The sequence below is a fragment of the Bombus bifarius genome, unplaced genomic scaffold, assembly GCF_011952205.1.
Source record: "Bombus bifarius isolate JDL3187 unplaced genomic scaffold, Bbif_JDL3187 scf7180000007987, whole genome shotgun sequence".
Taxonomy (NCBI): domain Eukaryota; kingdom Metazoa; phylum Arthropoda; class Insecta; order Hymenoptera; family Apidae; genus Bombus; species Bombus bifarius.
Window position 1 is genome coordinate 1,380,586 of NW_022884369.1, and position 27,524 is coordinate 1,408,109.

Consider the following 27,524-nt stretch of genomic DNA (forward strand, 5'->3'; position numbering starts at 1 on the left):
TTTTGTAATCTCTGCGAAATATGCTATAGTTGTAAAATTGAATTACTTAATAAAAGTATGCATATTAAATATTCCAATAGTTATGTTCGGGAGTCACTGTATATTAATCAATGTTCTGTTTGAACTCTTATTGATTACAAAACTATGTGTTTGTTTAAATGGATTATTATCATACGTTAACCATAAATATATATTTTATCTTGTGACTTGATTTAGGTGTATATCTATATATGTATAGGTATACACATAGCGTTAACTAGAGCTAAAAATATATTTTTATACATATAACCTTTATGATAGAATGGTCAAAGTTTTATATTTTGAGACCTTCGTTGGAAATGGTTTGAAGATTTATTACTTATCAGGTATAACAGAGTACACCACTTCTTATAAGTATGTATACGTTAGTTTGTAATGACAATATGTAACTGTTACTAATATGTATGAATTAATGAAATATACATTGTAATGCAGATATATTTATATATAATAGAATATATGTATATAGAATGAATATAAGTAATGCATAGGAAGGCTCAAGATATAAATTTTGGCTTTTTGAACATAAAAATCGTACATTACCAATTGACGAAGAAAAAAAGCGTTCGTATAACCTTGCTCTTCTCTTTGCTTTGTCCCCTTGTTATTGGAAACCGTGGATTTACGTTACGACGAACGAATACCGAGTTCTATTACGAAATTTTCGTTCTTCACCATGTTTCGCAAATAATCACGCTATGTAACAATCATTACTCTAACAAATTCACCTACAATTCACAAAACGTAATAATTGCGCGCGATTTATGAGCACTCAAAAACGGTGCAATTCACCACGCTATCGTATAAGTAATATCCTCTAGTGAGAACAAAAGAAACTAAATTTGCTGTTTTGCTTGGTAAATTTAATTTTGTGTAACGTTACCTGGTGGAACACGACATTAGGTATGAACTCCATCTATCGATGTATTTTGATATTAAAGTGCATAAGCCAGTAAATTAGATAACTTCTTACTATCGACTTGGCAATCCCTAAAATGTGGAACATGAAACAGCATTGAATATCAGGTCTATATTATATCTCGTCTGTGTTTTTACTTCTTACATATCTACGGCGTCTTCGTAAGTTAATTACGAATATTGACATTTCGAAGCCAATATTCTTGTCTATTCAGACTTAAATAATATAGTTTTATTTATAATCACTTCGTGTTGCTTGTATAATAAGTATAAGATTGAGATGTAATGTTAGGTAAATTTAAAATATATATTTGTCTACATAGTATTTTAATGTTATTTACACAAACTTGTATTAAGCAATAAACAACTTTATGACATAAACATTGTAGGGTTTCTCCATTATCACAATACTCAAGTGAAATATCAGTAAAATAAATAGTGTAAATTATTTTCACAACGATATAATTAAACATGTCAACTTTGGAAGATAAGATTTTAGGCGAAAAGTTGCACTATTATTGTAGTAGCTCCAGCGAAGACGAAGAAAATGATTCTGCAGACTCTGACAAAGAGACAGAAGATGAAAAATATTCACAAATCATTACGGATTCCATAGAACCATCGTTTTCAGAATGGGATGGCACTTCCAGCAATACAGGTCCCAAGGGTGTCATAAAAGTAAGATTGTGATTGCGATATTTAATGAAAATTTGGAACTATAATGTATATTTCAATATGTTTTAATCGTATTTTAAGGATTGGCAACGATATAAACAACTGCAAGCAGAAAAAAGAGATGAACAAGAAAAAGAAAGACTTCAATTAATAAAGAAACTCAGTCTAACATGTCGTAGCTCTTTAGATGAAGAAAAAGAGAAAATTATGCAAACTGATCCTGATCTCGCTGAATTATTAACCGATGAATTTCTTCTACAATATCAAAAACAAAGGATGAAAGAGATGCTTGCAAGAACTGAAAAACTTTGTTTTCGTAGAGTAATTAATTTGGAAACAGCTGATCAATTTTTAGAAGCAATCGACAATGAAGACAAATCAGTGACAATTGTTGTTCATATTTATGAACCTAATGTTCCTGGCTGTGAGGCTATGAATGGTTGTTTAATATCCGTCGCAGAGAACTATCCCTTTGTGAAATTCTGTAAAATTTTAGGTTTGTACTTGAAACATTTATTTGCTTTTACATCACCAAAATTATGATATATAACATTACTTTTGTTACAGGTTCAGTAGCTGGACTCAGTAAACATTTTAAGAAAGAAGGAGTTCCAGCTTTGTTAGTTTATAAAGCTGCTCAAGTTATAGGAAATTTTGTTCATGTAACAGATTATTTAGGAGTAGATTTTTATGCCTCTGATGTTGAAGCCTTTTTAATTGAACATGGGATGCTTGCTGATAAAAATTGTGTACCTCTTATCACTTCACATGATGAACATGCCTTATCAGACAGTGAATAAATGAAACAAACTTTTTCATAATTCTGAATATGTTCTTCCTAATACAATTTAATAAATTTAACAGTTCTTATCTATTTACTCCTAGGTAACACAACTTAAAGAGTTGTAATAAATATTATTTAAATGTAATAGAAATGAAAATGTCTGAAAATAATACCTTTTATGGGTAGAAATAAATTTATATATATATACATATACATACATATATACATATATATATACATATATATATATAAATTTATATATATATATTATGTGATATCAGAAAGTACACATAAACAGTATATATATTTATATTCATTTTTATACAAGATATAAATTTATATAGAAATACATTCAAAATTGATTTTCTTTTGGGCAAATAACTTAAAGTTTTTCTAATAATTGTTTTTTTTTCTCGATAGCTTTGCAAAAATGTAGATAAGTTTTTAAGATTTCATTATATTCTGTGTTTTGTAACTTCTCATATTGTTTTTTCAAGTTTTCCTTCTCTTTAATTTCACTCAGTATTGCAAATAATTTCTTATCTATGGCTACATTTAATGTTCTGAATGCATCAATCGTTATTGGGGTCTCCTTATACATTTTTATAATACATGACAACTTTGTAATCTTTGCTTGCACTTCTGCAACTTGCGCTTGCAATAATATGTGTTCTGCTTTTTCCAAATAAAGTTTACTTACATCTTTGTATTTTAAGGTATTCCATTTATTCATCAAAGCCTTACATTTCATAATATCTGCTTCATATTGAGCACATAATTCTTCAATTTTATCTTTCCATTGGAATATTTGTATTTCATGAGGTTCAAACATTTTTTTACGCATATTGCCATCAATTGATCTTAGAGTTTCCTTCAGGTTTCCTCCTAATTGTTCATATCTAAAATATAACATAACATTATTAGATTTACTCTTTTAAATGTAATAAATTTTAAACAATGATAAACCTTAATATAAATTCATGTATCTTCTCTCGTAGCAGTGTTTCCACACAATATTTAATGTCTAGTATTTCTTCATAACTAAGATCAAATTTTGGCAAATCTGTGATTCCCAAAATACATAACTCCTCTTGTATATTTTTTGATGTAGATGGCAAATGCATATATTTGTTAAGCTCATGAATTGAAAGTAATCCTTTTAGTTTAAAAGCAACATCATCAGACAATATCCCATTTACATTCATTGATGCCTCTTTTATGCATTCTAAAATTACTTTGCTTTTTACATGTTCTCCTATGCTATCTTCGCATGAAGCAAGACATTTTATAGTTTTTTCTAAATGGTTAGATTCTTGATTTGTAGTATTTCTGCTTGTATTGTAACTCAAACTACATTGTTGTTCAAATAAGTTTTGCAATGAATCTATTCTACCAAATATTCGACTACAATTCAAACGAGAAATTCGGGAAATATCTAAAAATAAATGAAATTTGTTCTGCTATATTATAAATCTTTTCCTATTATACAATTATATTATGCTCAATTTCAAAGATTTTAATTAGACAACAATTTACATACCAGAGATCTGACTTAAATCGCCAGAACTATTCATATTGTCAACTTCTTATAACTCCTAACTAATTACTACGATTGTTTTGGAAAGTCTTTCAAATTCAAACGGTTGAAAAAATTATCAAACTAATAGAGAAGAATGTGTACTCATACTTTTGTAAATTCCCTACATCGTAACTATATTTAAATAATTTTCGTGCGGTGTTAAAATAAATAAAATTAAAAATAAAATATTTATTTTATTTATTAGAGTTAAGTAATTATGCTTCAATACAACTATAACATTTAAAAAACTCAACAAATAATATACATTTATATATATTCCTCTTTATATATATCTATACAGAAAGGTTGCATGTATGTGTCATGTTATATCTACGTTAGTAGCTTAGTACGTTTATAGCCATAGACGACGTTTCACCATTTGTATGAGTCGTTGTGTTTAACCTGAAAAATGGCGGCCAACATTAATGGAGTATTCACTGAAAATTTACAAAATGCAATACTTCAAAGTAAAGTGCTTATTGTGGGTGCTGGTGGAATTGGATGTGAGATATTAAAAAATCTAGTTATGACAGGGTTTGTCAATATTGATATTGTAAGTATGCTAATATTTATCAAAACATGTAATAACTTTCTAACCTACGCATTTTTCCCTCCTTTGCTGTTATTCATTCTTGGCCAAACTTTGAAACCGGCATTTATATTGTTGCAATGTACCATATTGATACTATGATTTTACAAAGAAAGTTATTGAAATCATTATTGTTAAAATAGTAAAAAGATTATTTTTTAACATCTAATCAACGTATAATTTTATTTTCAGATTGATTTAGATACAATTGATGTTAGCAACTTAAATAGACAATTTTTATTTCAAAAGAAACACGTGGGAAAATCAAAAGCTGATGTTGCAAGGGAAACAGCACTAACGTTTAATCCTGATGCAAAAATAGTTCATTACCATGACAGTATTACAAGGTAAGTTTTTTTATATTATTAAAATAATATTATATCTTATAATATTATTATGTATTTTTACATTCACAGTTCTGATTATGGAGTATCATTCTTTAAAAAGTTCACATTAGTTATGAATGCACTTGATAACAGAGCAGCTAGGAATCATGTAAATAGAATGTGTTTAGCAGCAGATGTACCATTAATTGAATCTGGTACAGCTGGTTATGAGGGTCAAGTAGAACTTATAAAAAAAGGATTGAGTCAGTGTTATGAATGCACACCAAAAGCTGCGCAAAAAACTTTCCCTGGTTGTACAATACGTAATACACCTAGTGAGCCAATTCATTGCATAGTATGGGCAAAACATTTATTCAAGTAAGACTTTAAATTAATATTTCTCTTAAAAAAAGAATATAAAACAATAAAGAAAGTACTCTTAAATTTTATATAGTCAGTTATTTGGTGAAGAAGATCCTGATCAAGATGTTTCTCCAGATACTGCTGACCCAGAAGCATCAGGTAATAGTAATATTTAAACTTATTATAAATTGTTTAAGTAATATGCACATATAGAAATTGTGTGTTACAGATTCTGCAGGCCAAGGTGCTTTAAATTCAGAATCAAATGAAAAAGGAAATGTTGATAGAATATCAACTAAAGTATGGGCACAATCGTGTAATTATGATTCAGAGAAATTATTTACAAAGTTATTTCATGATGATATAAAATATTTACTAAGTATGGATAATTTATGGAAGAAAAGAAGACCACCTATTCCTTTAAGTTGGAAAGAATTACCAGATGGAGGTCTGTAAAATAATTGCTTTCAGTTCCTATTTGACTAAAAATTTGTGTATTTATTAAAATATTTATAATATAGTACCAGGATGCAGTAAAGAAGTTAATGAACCTGGCTTAAAAGATCAACAACGTTGGAGTATTTCCAAATGTGGAGCAGTGTTTGCTGAATCAATCAAAAATTTAAGCAGTAATTTGAAAAATTTACAAGAAAAATCACCAAATAACCATTTGGTTTGGGATAAAGATGACCAAAGTTCAATGGATTTTGTTGCTGCATGTGCCAATATAAGAGCTTACATTTTTGGTATACCTCAGAAGACAAGATTTGATATAAAATGTAGGAAAATAATTATTAGTTACTATGATAGGAAAAAGTTATAAATCTTTCTAACTTCATTAATATTCTACAGCAATGGCAGGGAATATAATTCCTGCAATCGCAACTACAAACGCAATAGTTGCTGGCTTAGTTGTTCTCCATGCATTCCGAATTCTCGAGAATAATTTAAAAGCATGTAAATCTGTATATTTACGTTCAAAAATGAATCATCGAAATCAATTATTGGTACCAGAAAAAAATGTTAATCCACCAAATCCAAAATGTTATGTTTGTGCACCTACACCACAGGCCATATTAGAAATCGATACATCAAAAACAACAATCAAGGAACTTGATGAAGTAGTATTAAAAAATAGGTTAAACATGATTGCTCCAGATGTTATAATAGATGGTACTGGTACTGTTGTTATTAGCAGTGAGGAAGGGGAAACAGAAGACAATAATAATAAATTCCTAGAGGAATTAGGAATTAAAGATGGTACCATTCTTAAAATCGATGATTTCCAACAAAATTATTCATTAACTGTAACAATAGTCTATAGAGAACGACCAAGTTTAAAAGGTGATAGTCCTGATTTCGTAATTTTAGCCAAAGAACAGGATCTTAAACCTAAAGAAGATAATGATTTAGTGAAACCATCTACTTCAAATGGCCAGGTAAGTAAAATAATATATGCACATATTAATGTTTAGAAATTTAAAAATATATATATATAAACTAAAAATTTTACTCAGGTGGAGACATCTGATGATAATGTAATGTTGGCTAAAACTGAGGCTGTTTCATCAGATATGGCAAAGAAACGTAAAACTGCAACTCCTGACGAAAATGTATCTTCAAAGAAACGAAAATTGGAAGTTAATGATGTGGATGATGATATTTCTATTATTGAAAGTGATATAAATAATGATACTGATAAAGCAAAATCAAATTTTAAAATACATAAGAATTCAGAAGATGATGATTGTTTAATTGTACATGATGATAACATACAAATAGCTGCAACTACGCAGTGAGTAAGTGAAATACATTGATACACCTCATAAAAAGTTGACAAATTACGTTTTTTTTTGCAATCAATACACTAATCAATTAAATTTATATAGAAACATATGTTTGTACAAAAAGTGTACATACATATCAGTTCCAGTAATTCTCTTATGTGGTTTATTTTGCAATCTAAATTTTCATATAATTTTGTTAATATAATTCATAAATAAAAATACAATCATTAGTAAATAAGTTCATAGTACATATGATGATACAGTACAGGAACAAGTGACATATGTATAATAGTAATTTTACTGAAATTATTTTTGAATATGTATTTTAATTTTTACAGATATTTATAAAAATACATAGTGCTATGTTTGTAGTATCTAATTTCATGGATTATAAGTATGGAATGCATTTTTATACCAACAAAAAATAAATACATTTTTCCTACTACAAAATATTGTATTTCTCTATTAAATTATGGTTTTTTTTCAACGAATCTTTTCTTTGCACAATTTATATACCGATTAATATTGTAATTGTACATTTCAAAATCAATTTTATATTTTTCGTACAATTTTAAAACTATATCTTGTGTCAAATTTGCGAAATATTTGCATGTAATGTCAAAGTTTGTGTGTCCACCCTGCGTTTCCCCTAACATAGGAAAATATGCCTTATTTTTATCCAGACCAAATTTAGAGAACACATAATTAATTTGTCCATATGTATAATCATCTAACTTTAGGACATAATTATATCGTACGTCGCATACAGCACAGTGTGAATAGTATTGAGTCCAATGAACATCATCTTTTTCAGAGGTTTGTAAAAGCCACTCCAAAAATTCTTTAAAAGTTGGTACTATCTTTAACCTTCACAAAAGATAAGTATGTGTTAAAATCTATTAACAATTGAATAAAGATATTTTTATAATCATTATACCTTTTATCAGATGTAAATACTTTTTCTTGAAAATTACCAGTTGTTGTATTCGAATGAAACAATTGAGGTCTTGTAAAACGGAATATCTTTTCTGTATAAATCCAAGCTTGTGCAGTATGTTTTGAATTATCTGCTATTCGATCTCTAAAAGTAAAAAGATATAATGTTATTTAATAATTAATTATGCACGAAATACTGAAAATTATATATATACCTATATGATGACACAAGCCTTTGAAAAGGATCTCGTACGACAAGAAGTTTAAATATTTTTGTATCATTTGATAAAAGTTGCAATTCCTTTAATGTTCGTGGTGATAAAATGTCTACATCTCTATAAATAATTTACAAGTTAAAGTAATTGAAAAAATTATTTGTACAAATAATTAATAAAAACTATAAGTACTTATAATAGCTTCGCGTGGGTGGACGATTTTTCATATCTGCAAATAATTTTGTAAAACTTGTTGAAGCTACTTTGCGAATCCAACAGTACATTGATTTATGTTCTGCATTATATAAAAAATGCCTTTTTATCAAAGGAGTTTTTAAATTATATTTCATACATACATTCGAAATTTGTTGCAGAATAATTGCACATTCCTATTTAAAAAAAAAATACTGGTGGTATACACACATATATATTTTATGTACTATATTCAAGTAGTATAAACGTCTAATTGCTTACCTGTAAATTTATTAATTCTCCTTTCATTTCATCATGTTCTAAAAGTTCTATTTCTAAATTGATTGGTTTTATTACCTGATTGAGATTTTTTATTTTATTAACTGATTGAGAAACTACAGAACATTCTTTCTTTGTTTGATTATACTTTACTAAAAACAACGAAACTGGATATTGTGTTAAGTAAGTACCCTGTTTTATTTTTAATAAAAAAAAGCAAACTGCAATGTATAAAATAACACATAGCATGCATTTTACAAATTGTATTTGAAGTGACATAATTAAAACTGAATAGATTATTGTGACAGTCATCAACTGCCAACATTAAAACATCCGTCCATGAATTGCCTGTGGAAGTGGAATAAAAGATAAAACTTATCTCTTAGTTCCATTATTCCTGCATAATGATGAAGAAAAGATTGAACGTGATGTTGTTGAAAAGGTGAAAAAGAGGCAAAATCAATTAATTTTTTTAAAATCTTTACTACGAAATAACGTCAAAAACATACTATATAAATCAGTAAATTCGTAACGTTAGGCTGTTTCTGTACTTAATAGCGATAATTACATGCAATTTATGAGTGATACGTATTGCTAATTATGACCAAAATATTTTTTTCTGCTATTGATTATCTTCATAAATTTTTGTTTGTGAAAAGATTGTAGTTTATATTAAGTAGTTTATTCGTTTTAATCGTTTTGGAGTGCTGGAAAAGTAAATTTTTATTGACGGCAGTGGTCTATATTAAAATGATACAATTCGATTATAGAAATTCGCATATTAGATAATGCAAAAGCAGTTGTTTATCATGATTTAGTTGATTCACAATTCAATATCTTTATTTGTAAAAAAGCTCAAATATATCAACATATGTAAAAATTACAAAAATATACGTATATATATGTTTAAATTGAATATAATGAAAAGATTAGAAAATAAGTAGTAAAAATTAGAAACTAAGTTAAGTGAACTATTAATCAAAAAACTTATGTTTCATTGATACTAAATGCATATAACACAAGAGCTGGTAAATTGTGAATCAGTTTTACAGCTTTTTTATTATATATTATGTAAAAGAAAAAATTGATTAAATTATTTTTACAATTTCGTATTATTTCATCTAAAATGATATTTCAACTCTCTTAAAAACGAAGTATTACTCAAATATGTAAATATGTTTATCTATACAATTAAAACTTTAAATTACTTCTTTCTGAATTATTAGTACGAATAATCACATGATAATTAAACATTTACTATTGCCATGATTATAAGTGTTACGGTACCTTGAAAACCCTTACTATATGTGCATGAATGAAGAAATGACAGAATAGGTGAATGAAGATAATATTCAAAATTTCTTATCTACGGTCCCTATATCTATGATGATGATCACGAGAGGATCGATGGTCACTGTGTCGGCTATGACGACTTGCTGTTCTCCACAGGAATTCGTCTACACTCCTTTCGTAACTACGTTTTTCAAGTGCGGATGCTGCTGCACTGTAATCAGGTGGTAATGGTAAACCATCGTAATACCTAGGTGGTGGCGGTGGCGGAGGTAAAGAATCATATGGATGAGGTGCAGCATAAGGAGGTAGAGGAGGCAGCTGATGTTGCATAGTACGCATATAATCTGCAACATATGCTTCAGCTGCAGCAGCTACACCCAATCCTGTGCTACCGTATCCCCTATAAAATTCATTTCTATCAAAAATAACATATTAGATTTACGACATATGTCAAAACACGTACATACTTGGAATAAGGAGAATCACTTCGATTGAACCAAGTAGCATACCGATGATGATGATGATCTCTTGATCCTCTATGTTCAGTACCAACTAAATGGGATCCTCTAGCTAATGAAGCTAAACGAGATCGTGAAGTTAAGAAAAGTCTACGTCCTCTGCCTCCCCTTGAGCGCAAAAATCTAGGGCTGCTATTAACAGGTCTATTATCCCGATATGAACGAGATTTCATAATATGTTTTGCTGCTTCCTTAGATTTTCTCAAAATAGGGGTCATTTCAATTCCTAAAAGATTTATTATAAGTTATAACAATTGTATTCTTTTTCTCGCAGAAAAATATTGTATACTTTCATGTACCTTCATCTTCTGGAAATAATCGGCATAATTCTTCTGCAACTCTTGGTTCGATTTCCTGCCCATCACGTCCGATTTTCACCTGTTTACCATCATTCCATGGATTATATAAATGTAGTGTTGCTGTGAATGGTAATTCTTTCCTACATATCCAATCAACTTTAAATACACCACCCAAAGCTTTTGCAGACAACCCAGGTGGTAGTACCTAAAATATATATAAACTTCCTTCCTAGCAACATGTAACACAATCTTCAAAGATATATATATTTTTTAAATTAAATATACAAACCCAAGAAATTGGTGCTCCATCTCTTCTAGATTCTGTACTCAGTCTTGCAAACCCAGCAAACTTCCCTGATTCTTTCACAGAAAAAACAAGCAGAACATTTCTGGATTCTCTATAAGCTTGATTTAAATTGGCTTCATTTTGGGGTAATGTACTCCATACTCCTTTAGCCTTTGATAGTGTGACATTTTCAGCATTATTTGATTTGATGATGAAAAATCTGATAAAAAAAACTTTAAGACATGTTCTTGGCATTTTTATATTATTATACTTATCTAAATATTTATAAGTAATTTCAGATAGTAGTAGTTCATAATTATAATTCACACATTAGTTTTGTAAAAAGAAATATATATAAAAAGGATTTGTATTTTAAAAAATATCCAACCTTGCATCTCTAAACAAGTAATTTAATTTTGTTGCATAATCATAGCTCTTAGTAACTCCTTTGCTCTCCTTAGATCTTGCACGTTTTGTTTCAGGGCTAGAAGATTTAGAATCTCTGGATCTAGCACGCTTCCCCCTATTTTTTCGATTACGTTTATTATCTCCACGTGAAGATTTTGTTGAAACAGAGCTTATGCTTGGTTGACTAGAATCAGAATTTGAACTACTAGATGAAACTTCACTACGTGTATCATAAGTTTCATCTGCAGCAATTTTTAATTCATCCACTATGTCATTTTCCCCGCAGCTCAGATTTAAGTTGTCTCCATCTGTATTATTGTCCATATTTTCACTTTTTATTTGATCACTTTCACTATTGCTCAAAAGTATGTTGTCACTTGTCCCGTCATCCAGGCTTTGTATTTCTGGATTTTTCGGGTTTTCTTGTATGAAGAGAGAGCCAATGCAGTTCTGGTGCCTTTAAACCTTTTCTGAAACGCAAATATAAAAAAGGGCTTACTAGATGGATATCCAGTATGCAATAATACTTGTCCAAGAACAATATCATATTTGAATGGATCTTGTAGATTTTATAACAATTACGTAGTAGGAAATAATGCAGTAACATTTTTAGTATATGAGAAGAAAAGTTCAGAAGATCGCACATAAAATCCGATTTAAGTCACTGTGGTAAAAGATTAAAAAGTCCATTTGTCAAAATGTTTAATATTAAAATTGTCCTTATGCAGTTTAATTAAAATATTTATAAGTCTTATAGAAGTTTTCAATATATATCTACTATTACTGCAAGACTTCAAGTATTTCTTGCTTCAAGTAGATATAGATTATATCTAATACCGCTAAAGTTTTTGTTTTGCTAGAAACAATGTTCAGCAAAGGAAAAGCTCCTTTTTCTTAATAATTCATGAGCATTTAAGTCCATGTATAAGTTAAAAATAAACATGCTTTAAATGTTGCAGAGATTTTCTTTCTTTAATTTAACAGAGTGTAGTGACACAATTCTTGTTGCTCTACGGAACACAAATATCTCTTTTAAACTTTATATACAAAAGTTTATCGTAAGGTTTATTATAAGTAGATAGTCTTGCTAAAATGTACTTTTTTAGCCTATTTAATATGAGAAGGCGAGGAGTCTTCGAGTTTTTCTGTATTTCAGATAATAACACATCATACTCGTTTGACGTCTCTATGCAGTCTTTTTTAAAACGCGAAGGCTATGCCTAGGAAAGTTCGTCGTGAATATTATTCTTAATAGCAACGTCAGCACCACAAAACATACTCAAAACCATCTTTTTCGTCATTGATTTCATTAAAAAAGTTCGTTTTACAAACATAAGTCCTTGATGTTATAAACCTTTACGCAGCTCGTACACACTTACGTGCACACTCGTTCTTCACTTAACACACTTCGCACCTCACGCAAGAATGCTCAATGACTACCATGCGTTTAACAACTATTTCTATTATTTCTCTGCACGAAATACACAGGAGACTTCCACAAGGAATTGGGTTTTTTCTCCATGAAAACACAATAGCTGATTATCTCCTAGCGGATGCATAAACCATGGCGTCCATTATATGACGTGTTCATTACGATCGATAGGAAGAATTATAGGTGAAAATCCAAGCCGAACATTTATCATGAATTTTAGGAAATTTTATTTTATTATTTCCATTTTATTTTGAAAATTATTTACAAACTTACATATTTTCTATAGAAAAAACTATCTTCCTTAAATACAGAAAATAATAGAATTTTGGCCGACGATAAAGTTTCTTAAATACATGCGAAACTATATATATTTTCTTATCATTATAGGATAGGATTTATCTTACTGATTTATTGAAGATCATTGATTTAAATTTTTTATTTAAATCAAGATGTATTTAAATATAAAATGTAAAAACACATAGAAAGGGAATAAAACATCTTTTTCCACATAAAATTTGTTAGAATTAAAATCCCTAGCATCATCCATGGTCGCCATCTTTAAAAAGAGATAACGACCATCTTGGATCATTTTTCACGGGTTGTTGACACGGGTAGATTACAGCCGGTTGTGAAAGTGTTTCGTGATGTAAAATTAATCATAATTCATTGCCAGAAATAAGTAGTGGCTATTTAGGAACTAGAATTAAAAGTAATACATCGGTTCACGCGTTTATCATTATTGTGCAAGTATTATTGTATATGAGAGAATAAAAAAATTTTTGGGAATAAGCGTCTGTCACGGATATAAGCAATCTTGACAAAGTCGACAGTTAAGTCTTATCATATTTACCTAGAATTTGATAAAACAATATTCTTACGATCGTGTTTGCACATGTGAGAAAAAAGCCGTGCCACTAGAAAAAAGAAGATAGAAAACACTGAAAATACATCTTATAAAGGAAAATGGTTTCGTGCACATGGTGACACCTCTGGTTAGTTTATACTTTCTATAAACAATTTGTCATACTTTATTTAAAAGTAATTCGATTTGATTGCGAGTATATTACTTTGTTATAAATTGAAAGTTATTAAAAAAATTGTGTGTTAAAAGAATTTTTCAATGATAACTACTATTGTAAATTTTTTACAAGGCTCAAATTCGCTGGTCTGGCAGCTTATAATGGCGAAATACAACGTACGTTTACTTGAATTTTTGTAAATATTGTTTGATTACTCGTAATGAATTATTCACATTTTATAACATCCATAGATGCATTTTAAATTTTACACATGCAGAATTATTATGAGTAACTCCTTTTCTCTCTTAAACTTATATTTATTTTTTTTTAATATTATTTAAAGTTCCGCTTATCTACCTGTGTTTATTTTCAAGCTTAAGGTGAATACGTTGTTGTAATAATTATTATTGAAAAATTTATGATATGACACAAATATTTTTATTTTCTTTATTTAGGTATGTAAATGGAAAGTGAGGAATTCAGCAAAAATTCAAGCAAATTCATTAATGTTAAAACATTTAATAAAAACTCATACAAAAAATCTCATACTTAAAGAAAGCTAGTATACAAATTTTGTTAACTTAATTATTGAATTAAAATTTGCAAATTTGCTTCTGTTTCTATAATTCATTCAGAGTAACATTTTATATTATTATTAATAGATGTTTGTATTATCTGATAAATATGAATCATAAATATGAATCAATATAACTTTTAATAATATTAGCAAACTCTTTTAATTATAAAGTATTATATTATTTTTATTTTTTTTAATATATGTAACATAATTGTTTAGATATAACAGATTCATATTATAAAAAAGATGATAGAGAATAAATAAACATTACCATATAATTTTTTATAAATATCTTTTGATTAATAGTTAATGATACTATATATTTTGTGATTAATTTATTACAGTTGGATCATAATTTTTTTATTGAATTTACTTATATTTAATTAAGCAAATATTGGAAGAATAAATAGTAAAGATAATTTTTTTAAATATTGTACATAAAATATTATAGAAAAGATTATATAAATGAAAAAAAGTTTGCTACAGTAGCTTTATTATTTATTTTAAGCTACATTTAACTTTAACCTATTATTACAAAGATGTATACATTATATGCACTGTACATAATATAAGAATATAACATGTGCATGCTTCCACTTTTCATACTTCAACTACAGAGAAAGGATTCAAGTATTGATTGCAGGAGCATGGTGTGCTATGGCAATAGGAGGAGGGTGAAGCCCAGACAAGACCCCACCTCTTTATGCTATGCCTTCCATTTAAGTCTAACTTAAATCATTTCAGACAATCACAGTAAATATATCTAATATGTAACATAATAAAATGTTCCACTAATGTTACCAAAGAATATGCTCTGCACTTCAAAGACATGTCTTGAGAGTTGATAAATCAATGACCTGCATAAACATTTATGAAACATTAAAATTCAGATGTAGATACAAAACAATTTTATAAATAAATATAATGTATCAAATTTATTCATGAGTTAAATCATGTACAATCAATTACTTTCATGTCACACCTATTAGTATAATATCTTTCTTTTCAGATCATTAAAAACATGATAAATACAAAAAATATATGAATGACAATGGGCTGAAATACATCAAATTGTAAAATTCATCACTTTTATATACAAGAAGTGCAGGTAATAATAACATATAATGTATATATATTTTTTTAAAAACTTATTAGTTTTATAGAGTTCATAAGTGCTATGTGCATTACACAATATTTTACATCACTTTTCTGTTAGGAGAAATACATCATGGCAACAGTGGAAGAAAAGAAACGAGTTGGTGGCTCAAAGGTTTCAGCCATTGCAAATATCTTTCAATCAAAACCACAATTGGATAATCTAAGCCATAGAACAAATAATATTCTATCAGATGGTTTCAAGGAACCAGCTGTGCCTTTAAAAGAATCTCCTACACAAGTTACAGTTGTTAGGACCGAGAGTCATGTAGCCCGTTTTAATAATGCACGTGCACTTTTTGAAAAGCTTGGGGAGGAGAATAAACCAAATAAACCGTAAGTGTATAATAGCAAATAGGAAATAAATGTATAAAATATATAATATGCTATTCAGTTATCTTTAGAGTATATCTTCTGTGTAGGGTGGACAGGATTACAAAACCTAGTAACTTACATGGTTTGAGATCACGTTCTAGCTCTGCAAATTCTGGTTCAGGTTGTACATCTCCAGCTCGATCACCACGTCCTAGATCACCATCACCTCCAGGAACCAGAGATCATTTGAGCAATTGGAGTGCAAGTGTACCAGCTTTGAATGCTGAAAGACATTTTGAAAATGGTCATAATCATGGTTTGGATAATATACCAGATAAACATAAATCACGAGCAGGCTTTGGAAAATTTGACAAAAATTATGGCAAAGAAAATCGTTTGGATGATCGGCCAGAGAAACCAGAAAAACCAGAGAGGAGATTAAACTCAAAAGAATTAATTGAAAAACAAAAAAATTGGACTAGTCACTTTTCAAAAACAAGACCAAGTAGATATAATTCAGACCCAAATAGATCTTTGGTTCAAAGTTCTTTAAATCAGAGTGCAAATAAAGTGAATGTTGAAGCTACTTCTGTAGGACATGTACAAAATGCTGCAAGTACTGATAGTGAGTCAAAAAGATCATCAGATATTTCTGCTAATCCAGCTACAAGATCTGCAAGCTTTTGTTCTGTTAGATCGTCAGCCATATCACCACCTCCACCATTACCACCAACAAGAAACTCTTCTACTTCAAATACAAAGAAAGAGAGACCAGCTAGTATTGCTGCAATATCTCCACCAGATATTCCTAGTAGTCCGGAATATGCTACCATAAATAAATATTTTGATACTTCACCGACTATACCTGAATATGCAGTTGTACAAAAGAATATAAATGTACAAAATAAACATTTCCAAAGAAATCAAGAACAAAGGGAAATTTCAAAAAATCCTACAGTAGAGAAAACACAAGATGCGTTCATCCCAGAATATGCAGTAGTGCAAAAGAATACTGCAGCTAAATTGCATTCACGAAATGCAGATACATCGAAAAATACTTCAGTGCATCATTCGAAAAACAGTTCTGAAAGTTGTGCATTACCTCTTAAAAATACTCTTGCAAGTTCAAGTATCGATATTTATTCACAAACAAAGTCACATATTTCCTCTTATGAAAGAAATTCTGATATGTCTAGTCCAACACGAAGTATGTCAATAGAAAATATTGTTAGTATGTCAATGGAAAGTAAAACAAGGAAAGATAGTGACCTTCTTGATGCTCCTGAATATTTAAATTATCCTTCAAACGTTATACGTTCGCCACCTAAAACTTCTGAGTGGAGAAATGAATGGTTAGCCAAAAACGATGAAATTTTAAAGAAAGCAACTGATTTAAAATGTGTCAGGGAAGATACAGAAGCCAAAAATGAAGTTGTAAGACCTGATCCACGACCAGACTGGGCCAGACCATGCATAAATACTGTGAGGAAGAAAGATAATCTGACAGAAGAAAAGAAAATAGAGTCGTCAAAATCTCCAGATCCGGAATTGAGACCACCTTCTGGAGGTACGGATAGTGCATCTTCTAGTATGAGCTCCCCTAGCTCCCCTTCCAAGGATAGTAAAGAGGAGAAGGCAGATAAGGAAATGTCAGAAAAATTTCAAGCCGGTATAGTATATGTGAATAATTCGATTCATACATATACAATAACACAATTCATACCTATACAAACATATATAATAGGAAATACATTATATACATATGTACAAACATAAATTTAACTAAATTTTATATTTTAACAAGTGAATTTTATATTTTATTAATTACTATAAAACAATTATCTTACAATATATCTAAATTTTGCAATTTTATTGTGGCTATGTGCCAAAATACTAAAAAGTAACAGTGCAGAAGGAAGTTCTCCCTCTCTTCCCTCTCCTTCTCTTCTTGATCTTAGTTCCTCCTACTGGTTCAACAGTATTATTTATAGAAATCTGTGTATTCTGTTCTGCTTCTGTCTGGTTCTACTTCACACCATTTATTTCAGAGAAGTACTTTACAAATTTTAATAATTTGTTTATCAGTGCTTATAAAAAATCTGTATTGAAAATTAATATAATTTTTATGGTAGTTGCTTTATGAAAAGTGGATTTACACTTTTCATAAAGATGTATATAAGTGATTCATAAATTACCTTTTGTGTAATATGTTAAATTTTTTGCAATGTGTTTTTAAAAATATTTTTTAGAAAAATTTTTAGAAATAGTAATTTCAATTTTATATTACAAAATTGTTTTTTTTTTTAATATTTCCTGAATCCTTTATGTAAAATATGTGTGTCATTTTATCCATCATATCCAACACATTTTTATCAAACATTATATGTTATGAGAAATTTTAAAACATTCAAAGTTATGGTTGTAGTTTAAAAAAACGTTAACCACAGTGTTTTTATTGTGCATGTGATTTTACAATTCTATAAATTGTTTACTATTTTATACATAAAAGAAATACAAGTACCATGTGTCTACGACTACTTTGCATTGATTGCCGAGGTATTTCACATCTTCTCTTATAAATTGATGATATACATATATTTATGCATAACATGTAAATTTTTTTATTATAAACAACAATAAATGATATTTTGATATTTAAGGACGTAACAGTTATGATTTGCAACATGAAGAACAAGAAAAGCCTGCAGCATATACAGAATCCATTGCTGAAAAGGATAGTTTAGAAAAAAATTCAAAATTCAATGAACCAGATACTACGACAGTTATTCGGCGATCTCATGTACGCGTCGATCTTCAAGCTGCTGGTTTGGGACAACGTCCACCATCCGTTGTTAGTTCAGATCAAGAATACCCACCTTTAGAACATAAGGATATACCAATACCTTCGCCATATGTAAAAAGAATGCAACAAAATCAAGAAGTTTCTACCCAAAACGATGAAGTTAAGCCACAAGTAAACACAAATGTAGAAGAAAATGCTTTAATAAAAACTGATTCAACAAAAGGTTGCCATAATAAGATATCTCAAGATAGTAATCAAGATCATGTACGAATAAATTCAGCGATTACAGAAGGAAATCAAAATGTAGTCTTAGATAATAAGTCAAAATCAAATATTGCCAATGAAAGGCATACATTTTCTGAAACAATATGTCAGAAAACAGTATCTAATGCCAAAAATGATCAAATTAAGATCTCTGTAAGAGAAAAACTAGCAAAAAATAAAGAAGAAGTATCTGGAAAACGGTCAAGTTTTGTCGAAGCGGATAATAAAGTAGATCAAATAGAAAAAGATTATTTAAACACAAATCAATGCTCAATAGTTCCAAGTGTTCAGAGTGCTAATAATTCACCAGAAAAATCGATTAACAAAGAAACAGAAGTAGATGATACTGCACATTCAGAAAATACGTCCAAATTGATGTCAAAAACGAATAATAAAAAAGAATTCATAACATTAGCAGGAGATACAGTATCATCATCTAAATCCAATTCCCAAACAATAAGCAATATTCTAAATAGAAGTATAGAACAATTAGATCAACCACAAACAACATGGGAACAAGAGAAACAAAAAGCTGAACTGGCAAAGTTGAGGTTGCAAGAAAATACTTCTACGAGTACAGTTCAACAAATTAATATACCTCAAAATGTATCACCTGCTACTGTAACACAACAACATATAGAAAAGAAACAACTAAATGAACATATTGTATCTGAAAGTAGTGTTCATGATGACAGTGATTCCAGTGATACTAAAACTGTTACAAATCTGGAACATACACCAGCAATGGATGTGAAACATGTCATGGAACAGAATGATTCTAATACTGCTACAGAAAATCTTTCTAAAGCTATTACAAATCAAATTCCTGTAACACCAGATACTATGACAGCTGATGAAGCAGAAAACCTGCTAAGTTCTCGGTAAGTTACTTGAATAAATAATTACAACTATACACAAAATTGTATATAATAATGAATGTATTTAAAGTTATATGCACTAAAATTTCAATATAGATTTCTTTAAATACGTCTCTGTATTTTACCATTATGATAATTCTAGTTATATGGCAAATAATTTCATAGCAACTTGCAAACAGCTTAATAACTTTTATTTCCTTATTTTGAATTCTAATATTTTCTTCTATTCGTGTTTATTTGAATGTGACTTCAAACAAACTTATAATGTTCTGGGACAAAACACAGCATCCTAGAGAAAAAGATAAGGTGAGTTAATTATTATTGTCTGGTTAAATGTTTAGTTCATTGATCATGATATTAAATTATAAAAAAAGCATCGTGAATCATATGAATACTCAATTAGACAAGGATCAGCTTTATTGTCGGATGAGGAAGCTCAAGAGATAGCAAGATTATTATCACCAACTACGCATGCTGAAGTTGTAAGTGAAGAAAATTCTATTGATAAAAATAGAGAAATGGACAAAGAGAGGGAAAGGGATGATCAAGATAATACACCAGATTGGCTTTCTGATGTCTTGTCTGCTCCTGATACCAGTCTTATAAATAGCACCACTAATGATTATAGGTGAATCAGTTTGGTCTTTTATGTTTTTTATGTTTTATAAAACTATTTTGCAGCTAATGCTATGTATTGATTTTAGTTACTTTTATTAATAGCACGCAGTGACATGATTTAGTATAAAATTACAACGATTTTTCATTAAAAAATACTAAATTTTTATGACTTTTTAGTTTGTCCCATAGATCACGTAGCGATTTAACAATAGACTCGTTGACGGAGAGTCAAGTGGGTTCTGTAACAGGTAGTGAAAGTGGTTTACTTGGTTCCATTAATAGCTTAAACGATACTTACGAAATTAACGATGATACAGAAACGGAACATCAAGACGAATATGTTCCACCAACACCCGGCAAAGTTGTAAGATCATAGATAAAACATATGTTTATTAAATATAATTTAAGAATAAGTCATAATTAAATATTATAATGTTTATTTAGGTATTGGTGGAAAATGGTGTACACTATTTTGAGGATGGTCATTTTTGGATGGAAGTTGCAGGGATACCAGAATCAGATGACGAAAAAGATGATTATCCAACAAATATACCAACTAAAAAAATGTCTAAAGTTTCATTTGATACGAAACCAATGAGAGTTTATTCAACACATTCAGTAAATGAGTACGATCGACGAAACGAGGATGTAGATCCTGTTGCTGCCAGTGCAGAGTATGAACTTGAGAAGCGAGTTGAAAAAATGGAGGTAATACTGTTTAAAATCGATATTGAACGATGGTGCATGTTTTATTTTGTATATACATGTAACACAAGCAACAAATTTCTTAGGTATTTCCAGTGGAACTTATGAAAGGACCAGAAGGTCTTGGTTTAAGTATTATTGGAATGGGTGTCGGTGCGGATGCAGGTCTAGAAAAATTAGGTATATTTGTCAAAACAATCACAGAGAAAGGCGCAGCTGCTCGAGAAGGCAGAATACAAGTAAACGATCAAATCGTTGAAGTAGACGGAAAATCTCTAGTTGGAGTAACACAAGCATATGCAGCTAGTGTCCTTCGTAATACTTCAGGTCTTGTACGTTTTGTAATTGGCAGAGAACGTGATCCAAATTCGGAAGTAGCTATGTTAATTCGACAAAGCCTCCAAGCAGATAAAGAAAGAGAACAACAAGCCAATTCTGCAAGGTATCAATCAATTAATTTACAACCAACAAATCTTTATATTCTTTAAAAATGATTTCCCAATGATGGTTTATCCTTGCTCGCTAATGTTTATGACGAAAATTGCGGCCACTTCAATGACAGCTCGAAGCCTCTTGAAGTTCTGAGGGAAATCAATTTTAAAACAATTAAAAACTTCATAAAGCTATCTAAGAGATTTTAAAATAAGTAAATTTCTACAGAAAACTTAATTTTTCGGATACTTCACCCGATAGCCAACGAGGTAGTGAAGACATTTCTGTCGGAGGAATGGGAGGAATACCAGGTTCTCCAGCCATGTCATCATGTTCAGAAGGGGAACCTCCTCAAAGTCCCATAGAAAATTATTTATCTTCTTCTGGTCGGAGTAGATCCCCTATCATCAGTTCATCAATACCACCACATACATCTGCTACAACACAAAACGATGTTGACAGTTTAAGACTGCTTTTACAAGAGGTATTATTTTTTTGTTAATAAAAAAAGAAATACGTAGTATAAAATATATGTAATTTGCATTATTTTATGTGTATAATAATTTAGTTATAATAGCTTTCATCTATAAGTTTTTTTATATTCTCTTCAAACATATAGTTAATGAGAAATACATACCATGGTCTCATTACCTTTAAAAGATAATTTAAATTAGAAATTTTATAATTTTTATATCAAACTATATTTTGTATTATTTTATTATTGCACAAAATATTCAGTTTTGTGTTTGTTTTTATCAATTTTATCTAAATATTGCTGTATAGAATGCAATATATAAATTTGTATGAACATGTGCATTATAATCTGTTGTACATATATGTATATATGTTGTTTATATTGCTATCTTATATACACCATAAGCACTTCCTCATAGGTTTTATAAGCGTGAATATATTTTGGTGTTGCTTATGCACTGTGTTCGTTGTTCACTGCTTGCAGAGTCAGTATAAACTAGCATTAGCAGATGGAGAGGTGGAAAAACTCAAAGCTAAGGTAATGTCATAAGATACATAATTTTATGTCATTCTTGTGTGTTGATGCACTCTGCTTGTATGTTACATGCTTATACTTATCAATTTGTGTGTAGCTTAGTGTGTATTTTTTATGAGTTTGTTCAGTTTTTACCATTTCATACAGCTTCTATGTTTTGATTTGCTGTCATAATTAACATAAAGGATTATAAAACGGTTTACTAAAGGAATATTAACCTATACATGTATTTTGTATATATATTTGCAAAAAAATTTACTTGAAATGTTTTATTCATAGCTTGTAGACTTAGAAAATAGTGGAGCTGGCAGTGAAGAATATGCAGCAAAATTGCGTGAATCTGGTTTACGACTTCACGAATCTGAAAGAGCCTTGGGCACTGCTAGACAGGATTTAATAGCGGCGCGAGAAATGCTTTCTCAGGCAACAGCACAAAATGCTGCTTTGCAACAAAAATATGCCCGAGCCAGGAGAGCAGCTCGTGAATTACGCACAGATATTGCTGCTAGAGATGAATTTTACCAACAGTTACTACAAGAGAAGGATACGGAATATAACGCTCTTGTTAAAAGTTTGAAAGATAGGGTATGTTATCAATTATCGTAAAAAAAATGAAAACAATATATATGTAGCAAAAAATTAATTATAAATAATTATAGGTAATCACATTGGAAGTAGAATTAACAGAAACACAAAGAAGGTTTGGATTACCAGTGAGATTGCCTTATGATGGAACTACGGCTAGGATTGTTACGCCACAGTTATCGCGCCGTCAATTACCTCCTCCACCCTCATCAACTAGTTGTCAACTTTCAGATACTGAAACATCAGATTTGAGTAGTCCGGATGATGGTGATAAAACAGCGACGGTCGAAAGAAAACTACCGCTCCCATTGCCAGTCAAAGAAGAGTTAGATCGAGCAGTACCTGCACATCGACTTCTTGATAATTCTGCTGGGAAAAGTAAAGCTGAACTTGCCAGTAGAGGAGGACTTGCAAACCGACAACTTCCTAAACGTTCTGGTGGCCTTAGCAACAGCAGTTCTGTAAGTATATAGTCACAATTACTAAATCCGGGAACGAAATGTTTATTTAATCATTTTGTATTTCAGGATTATGGTTTGGACGAATCAGGTGACAATACTGATGAAGATTCATCTTCTAAATTACTTTCTCAGGACACAAGCAGCAGATCGCCAAATGACTTAACATCAAAGCAATCAAATTTGAGTTCCTATTCCAGTAGTTCTTCGATTAGTTCATTGAAAAGTAAACACGTGGAACCTACACATCCGACAGCAATTCGACAACATAGCACTATTAGTTCACAAGTCAGAGCTATGACAGAACAAAGTTGGCCACAATCTCAAAAAAGTAGTTTTTCTGTTATTCTCTTTATATGCAATCTTTGTAAAACTTTAAATATACAATTCTTATCGATTCTTTATACATAGATCTAACCGGACCACCAGCATCATTTGCAGAACAGTTAAAACAAGTTTTAGCAGAAAGAGAGAGACGACTTGGTGGAAACGACATGTCTTCATCAAGAGAAAGTTCTGGGGATTTTAGTGATTTAAATAATCCACATTCTAGCGATCCAGCTTTAGTTACTCATCATTTAGTGGAAGAAATAAGACAAGCTGTAAGCGAGGCTAATCAAAGAGGTAATGTATCTTATCAGATACCTAAAAAAGAGTGTCTCAAAGATAGTAGCTCCTTTTTTGTATAATAACTTGTTTATCTATACAGTAAAAAAGGCCACTATTCCTTCATCAAATTTAATTGGTAGTGGTTCCACACCTTGGCATCATCCAGGTAGTTCACCTTCTAGTCTGTCTTCTGGTGGATCAGTGAGCCCACCTGCTGTTGACCCTAGTCCGTCTAAAACAGGTATTTTTGGTATTCGTAACACAATGCAAGCAGTGAATGATTGATTCTTGATCCCTTCTTCTTTTCTTTTATACACTTTGTTTTTCATAATTTTACCCCTCCCGTGTGTAAATATTATGGATCTAGATACGAGTGAAGTTTGGTTGCCTCCTCATCCAAGCGACTTTGGTTTAGGTGACAAGAAGTCTCACTTCTGGCAGAATGCACCAGTTACCGATTGGTCCAAAGAACAAGTAAGTATATATCTATTTAAAGAAATATTTTTACTAAAGACTATAGATTTATTGCAAAATATTGGATTTGTAATTTGAAAAATGGTATTAGGTTTGTCAGTGGTTATCAGGAATTGGTTTGGAACGTTATGCGCCGCGCTTTTTGGAAACTGGAATTAATGGTGGAAACCTTCTACGACTTGAGTCTCGTGACCTCAAAGCTTTTGGCATTTGTGGAGATGAAAAATCCCATTTGAAACGAAAATTGAAAGAACTTAGAGCACAAGCAGATCGGGAACGCAAGGAGAGGAAAGAAATAGAACGAATGCGACGAAAAGCAGAAAAAGCTGCACGAAAAAAATAGTTTGTGCGTACATTAATGTACTTATGTCCCATATAAAATTCAATAACTTTGCACAAAAAGTCGGTGACATATTCAAATTTTGTGTACGATATTCCAGTGATTGTAATTTTCACTTCTTCCGTCTGTATTAATTCTTTAGTACATATAAACAGTCACACACACACAGTTCTAAATGTTCTCAATCGGACTTCTTCATATCCGAAATTTTTAAATTTTATTATTTATAAATTTTTTAACTTCAGATTTTTGCATTTATTTATAACTTTATATTCAAGTTGGTTCACATTCATGCTGTTCTTATAGTATTTGTACTAGCTATTATTTATAAAATAACAATGAATATATTTCGAGGAAGAGAATGTGTATGAATGTAAAAGCATGCCTACTATGCCAGATGTATGCATGCGATATGTATGTATAAAATTCAAGCCATTTAGATAAATTGTAATAAAAATTTAATTAGCTAACATTTTTTTATAATTGTAAGTATAGTTTTGTAGAGAAACATAAGTTTCATGTTACTAGAATATATCGTTTCTGTATTTATTTTTACTATCAATTGTGTAACAACTTTTCATAATGAATAATATAAATATTAGTAAAATAGAGTCCTAGAGTGTAACTATTGTTAGAAGAGAAGTGACTGTCCTTTACTATATGTACATCATGAAATATCAACGAATTTGTAATTGCCAATACAGTATGTGTTACTGTGTTAAATTCCACTGTAGATTGATCAAATCATAAAATAATTTCATTTATCTATATTTATTCCGTCTAAATTTGCTCAGTTTATATTTCACATAATTAGCAAATTCTCTCAAATTAGCAAATCGAATGAAGTGTTAATGAATTTCTATCATGCTAGCATATTGATATTTGTATTAAAACTTTTCTTCCTTTTAATCGTAACAACGTTTGTATTATTGTATTTAATCTGTGAATTATGCACTAGAAATCCGCACAACGTCCATCTTATTAATTCTGAAATTATGTGATGAATTTCTTTAGCGTTTTATATACTTCAGACATTCCACATATGCGATACTTTATAATTTTACCTTTATCAACATATATAAGTAAAAAGAAACCACAAGAGCTCTTATACTTTGGGCGACGTCCCTATATATGCGTGAATGTTGTACGGATACATTAGGTATTAAGTAATATATGTTAATACTAAACTAGTATCCTAACAAAAGTTCATTCTAAATGTTTGTTCAAATGATTACGGGACTCGCTTGGGTACAATATAGACAAACGTACTTTATTGTACGTATACCTATTTATAATAGCATTAAGTTTTGTACAGTGTTAAGTACTTTGTTCCACCTTTATACCATTCTTAATGTACAATGTTTTTCTTTTGAAAAAGAATAATTTCTTTTACATAAAACAATTAAACGAACAAAGTATTTAGCATTGATACATATACTGTACATATTATGCAGTGAACGATCACTAATACTGTAATCTACAAAAGTGATTATGATATAAGGCGTGTAAGAGGCATAACCGTAGTGTCATAATATCTTTATAAAAAATAGTCTTTAATTTCTAACTTAAGCGTTTATCAAAGGTCCTCCATTTTCTAATAATATTATGTATTACAATATTTCAAAAGCAATTATTGTTACTTTTGTCGTTATGTACAACGAAATGTGGGAACTCATTAAAAATATCAACACATATAACATTCTTGCGTCTCAGGGTAACCATTAATATGTTTTGAGATATAAGTGCGTTTAATGAATTAAAAATTTTCATGAATTGGAACGTCCTGCAATTCGTTTTTAAATAACTATTGTGATTTGGTAGGAGCAGATGTTTGATAAAAACCGACTGATTTACAATAAGTTTTTATAGTTGATTTTCGAGCAATGGCTTAGGTATGACGTAATGAAATGTCATTTGTCCAAAAGTAATTGTAGAACCAAAACTTGTACTCCTCTATAGAGCTACATAATATCTGAATGTTTTCATACATTTTCGATGATTTTCAAGTATTGCTCATGAGAGAGAAAATTATAGTTCCATGGATAAAGACACAGAATGTCAGTTGCATACATGGCAGCTTTTTAATAATGTCTATGAAAAGTATTGTCAACAAATACTCTTAAACGTTTTAATTAAAAATAATTCGTACTATACCTTCGTAGTTTGTTCCTTTTACCTGATAAATGAAGTATTGAAAATATATTCGATACTTGTAACATATATTACATATGTACTTATTGTTAGAATAAAATTTTTTATGTACGAAAATGAATCATAAATATAGAAACAGAATCCTGCATGTTGGTATATTCATTCGTATTCACCACCCACTATTCGTATACAAATAAAGCGCTGTATATCGCAA

At 29.9% G+C, this 27,524-nt stretch overlaps 6 protein-coding genes across 17 annotated transcripts; 3 read left to right on the plus strand and 3 right to left on the minus strand.

The window, feature by feature from the left end:
- Positions 1-989: 989 nt before the first annotated feature.
- Positions 990-2,454, plus strand: LOC117205286 (phosducin-like protein). Of its 2 annotated transcripts, none has more exons than XM_033443526.1 (4): positions 990-1,119; positions 1,347-1,635; positions 1,714-2,128; positions 2,200-2,454. In XM_033443526.1, exons 2-4 carry the CDS (start codon positions 1,429-1,431, stop codon positions 2,430-2,432), a joined length of 855 nt encoding a protein of 284 aa, XP_033299417.1. In that variant the 5' UTR covers positions 990-1,119; positions 1,347-1,428; the 3' UTR covers positions 2,433-2,454. The 2 variants fall into 2 exon arrangements, with proteins under 2 accessions (XP_033299417.1, XP_033299416.1); XM_033443525.1 differs by having other exon boundaries at positions 1,013-1,249.
- Positions 2,455-2,488: 34 nt separating this feature from the next.
- LOC117205284 lies at positions 2,489-4,222 on the minus strand. The gene is made up of 4 exons (XM_033443524.1): positions 3,957-4,222; positions 3,383-3,851; positions 2,683-3,315; positions 2,489-2,620 (listed from the first exon to the last, which is right to left on the minus strand). The coding sequence occupies exons 1-3, from the start codon at positions 3,988-3,990 to the stop codon at positions 2,799-2,801; spliced, it is 1,020 nt and encodes a 339-aa protein (XP_033299415.1). The 5' UTR covers positions 3,991-4,222; the 3' UTR covers positions 2,489-2,620; positions 2,683-2,798.
- Positions 4,223-4,327: 105 nt separating this feature from the next.
- LOC117205280 (SUMO-activating enzyme subunit 2) lies at positions 4,328-7,159 on the plus strand. The gene is made up of 8 exons (XM_033443517.1): positions 4,328-4,548; positions 4,777-4,931; positions 5,001-5,288; positions 5,365-5,432; positions 5,503-5,721; positions 5,795-6,052; positions 6,126-6,712; positions 6,791-7,159. Exons 1-8 carry the CDS (start codon positions 4,405-4,407, stop codon positions 7,070-7,072), a joined length of 2,001 nt encoding a protein of 666 aa, XP_033299408.1. The 5' UTR covers positions 4,328-4,404; the 3' UTR covers positions 7,073-7,159.
- A 349-nt stretch (positions 7,160-7,508) lies between these two features.
- Positions 7,509-9,079, minus strand: LOC117205283 (carbohydrate sulfotransferase 11-like). Its single transcript, XM_033443523.1, has 5 exons — positions 8,686-9,079; positions 8,404-8,600; positions 8,212-8,331; positions 7,998-8,141; positions 7,509-7,927 (listed from the first exon to the last, which is right to left on the minus strand). Exons 1-5 carry the CDS (start codon positions 8,992-8,994, stop codon positions 7,531-7,533), a joined length of 1,167 nt encoding a protein of 388 aa, XP_033299414.1. The 5' UTR covers positions 8,995-9,079; the 3' UTR covers positions 7,509-7,530.
- A 712-nt stretch (positions 9,080-9,791) lies between these two features.
- LOC117205282 (YTH domain-containing protein 1) lies at positions 9,792-13,095 on the minus strand. 4 transcript variants are annotated; one of them, XM_033443520.1, is made up of 6 exons: positions 12,866-13,094; positions 11,467-11,956; positions 11,082-11,298; positions 10,793-10,997; positions 10,443-10,719; positions 9,792-10,375 (listed from the first exon to the last, which is right to left on the minus strand). In XM_033443520.1, the coding sequence occupies exons 2-6, from the start codon at positions 11,808-11,810 to the stop codon at positions 10,045-10,047; spliced, it is 1,374 nt and encodes a 457-aa protein (XP_033299411.1). In that variant the 5' UTR covers positions 11,811-11,956; positions 12,866-13,094; the 3' UTR covers positions 9,792-10,044. The 4 variants fall into 4 exon arrangements, with proteins under 4 accessions (XP_033299411.1, XP_033299410.1, XP_033299413.1 ...); XM_033443519.1 differs by having other exon boundaries at positions 12,585-13,094; XM_033443522.1 differs by having other exon boundaries at positions 10,485-10,719; positions 11,467-13,095.
- A 396-nt stretch (positions 13,096-13,491) lies between these two features.
- On the plus strand, positions 13,492-27,312 carry LOC117205278. 8 transcript variants are annotated; one of them, XM_033443509.1, is made up of 19 exons: positions 13,492-13,910; positions 15,524-15,635; positions 15,731-16,005; positions 16,092-17,653; positions 18,645-19,932; positions 20,215-20,235; positions 20,333-20,557; positions 20,725-20,911; positions 20,992-21,255; positions 21,339-21,694; positions 21,913-22,168; positions 22,643-22,696; positions 22,973-23,278; positions 23,353-23,739; positions 23,806-24,070; positions 24,148-24,360; positions 24,446-24,586; positions 24,713-24,819; positions 24,911-27,312. In XM_033443509.1, the coding sequence occupies exons 3-19, from the start codon at positions 15,743-15,745 to the stop codon at positions 25,160-25,162; spliced, it is 6,147 nt and encodes a 2,048-aa protein (XP_033299400.1). In that variant the 5' UTR covers positions 13,492-13,910; positions 15,524-15,635; positions 15,731-15,742; the 3' UTR covers positions 25,163-27,312. The 8 variants fall into 8 exon arrangements, with proteins under 8 accessions (XP_033299400.1, XP_033299399.1, XP_033299403.1 ...); XM_033443508.1 differs by having other exon boundaries at positions 15,524-15,622; XM_033443512.1 differs by having other exon boundaries at positions 15,524-15,622; positions 24,761-24,819.
- The last annotated feature ends 212 nt before the right edge of the window (positions 27,313-27,524 follow it).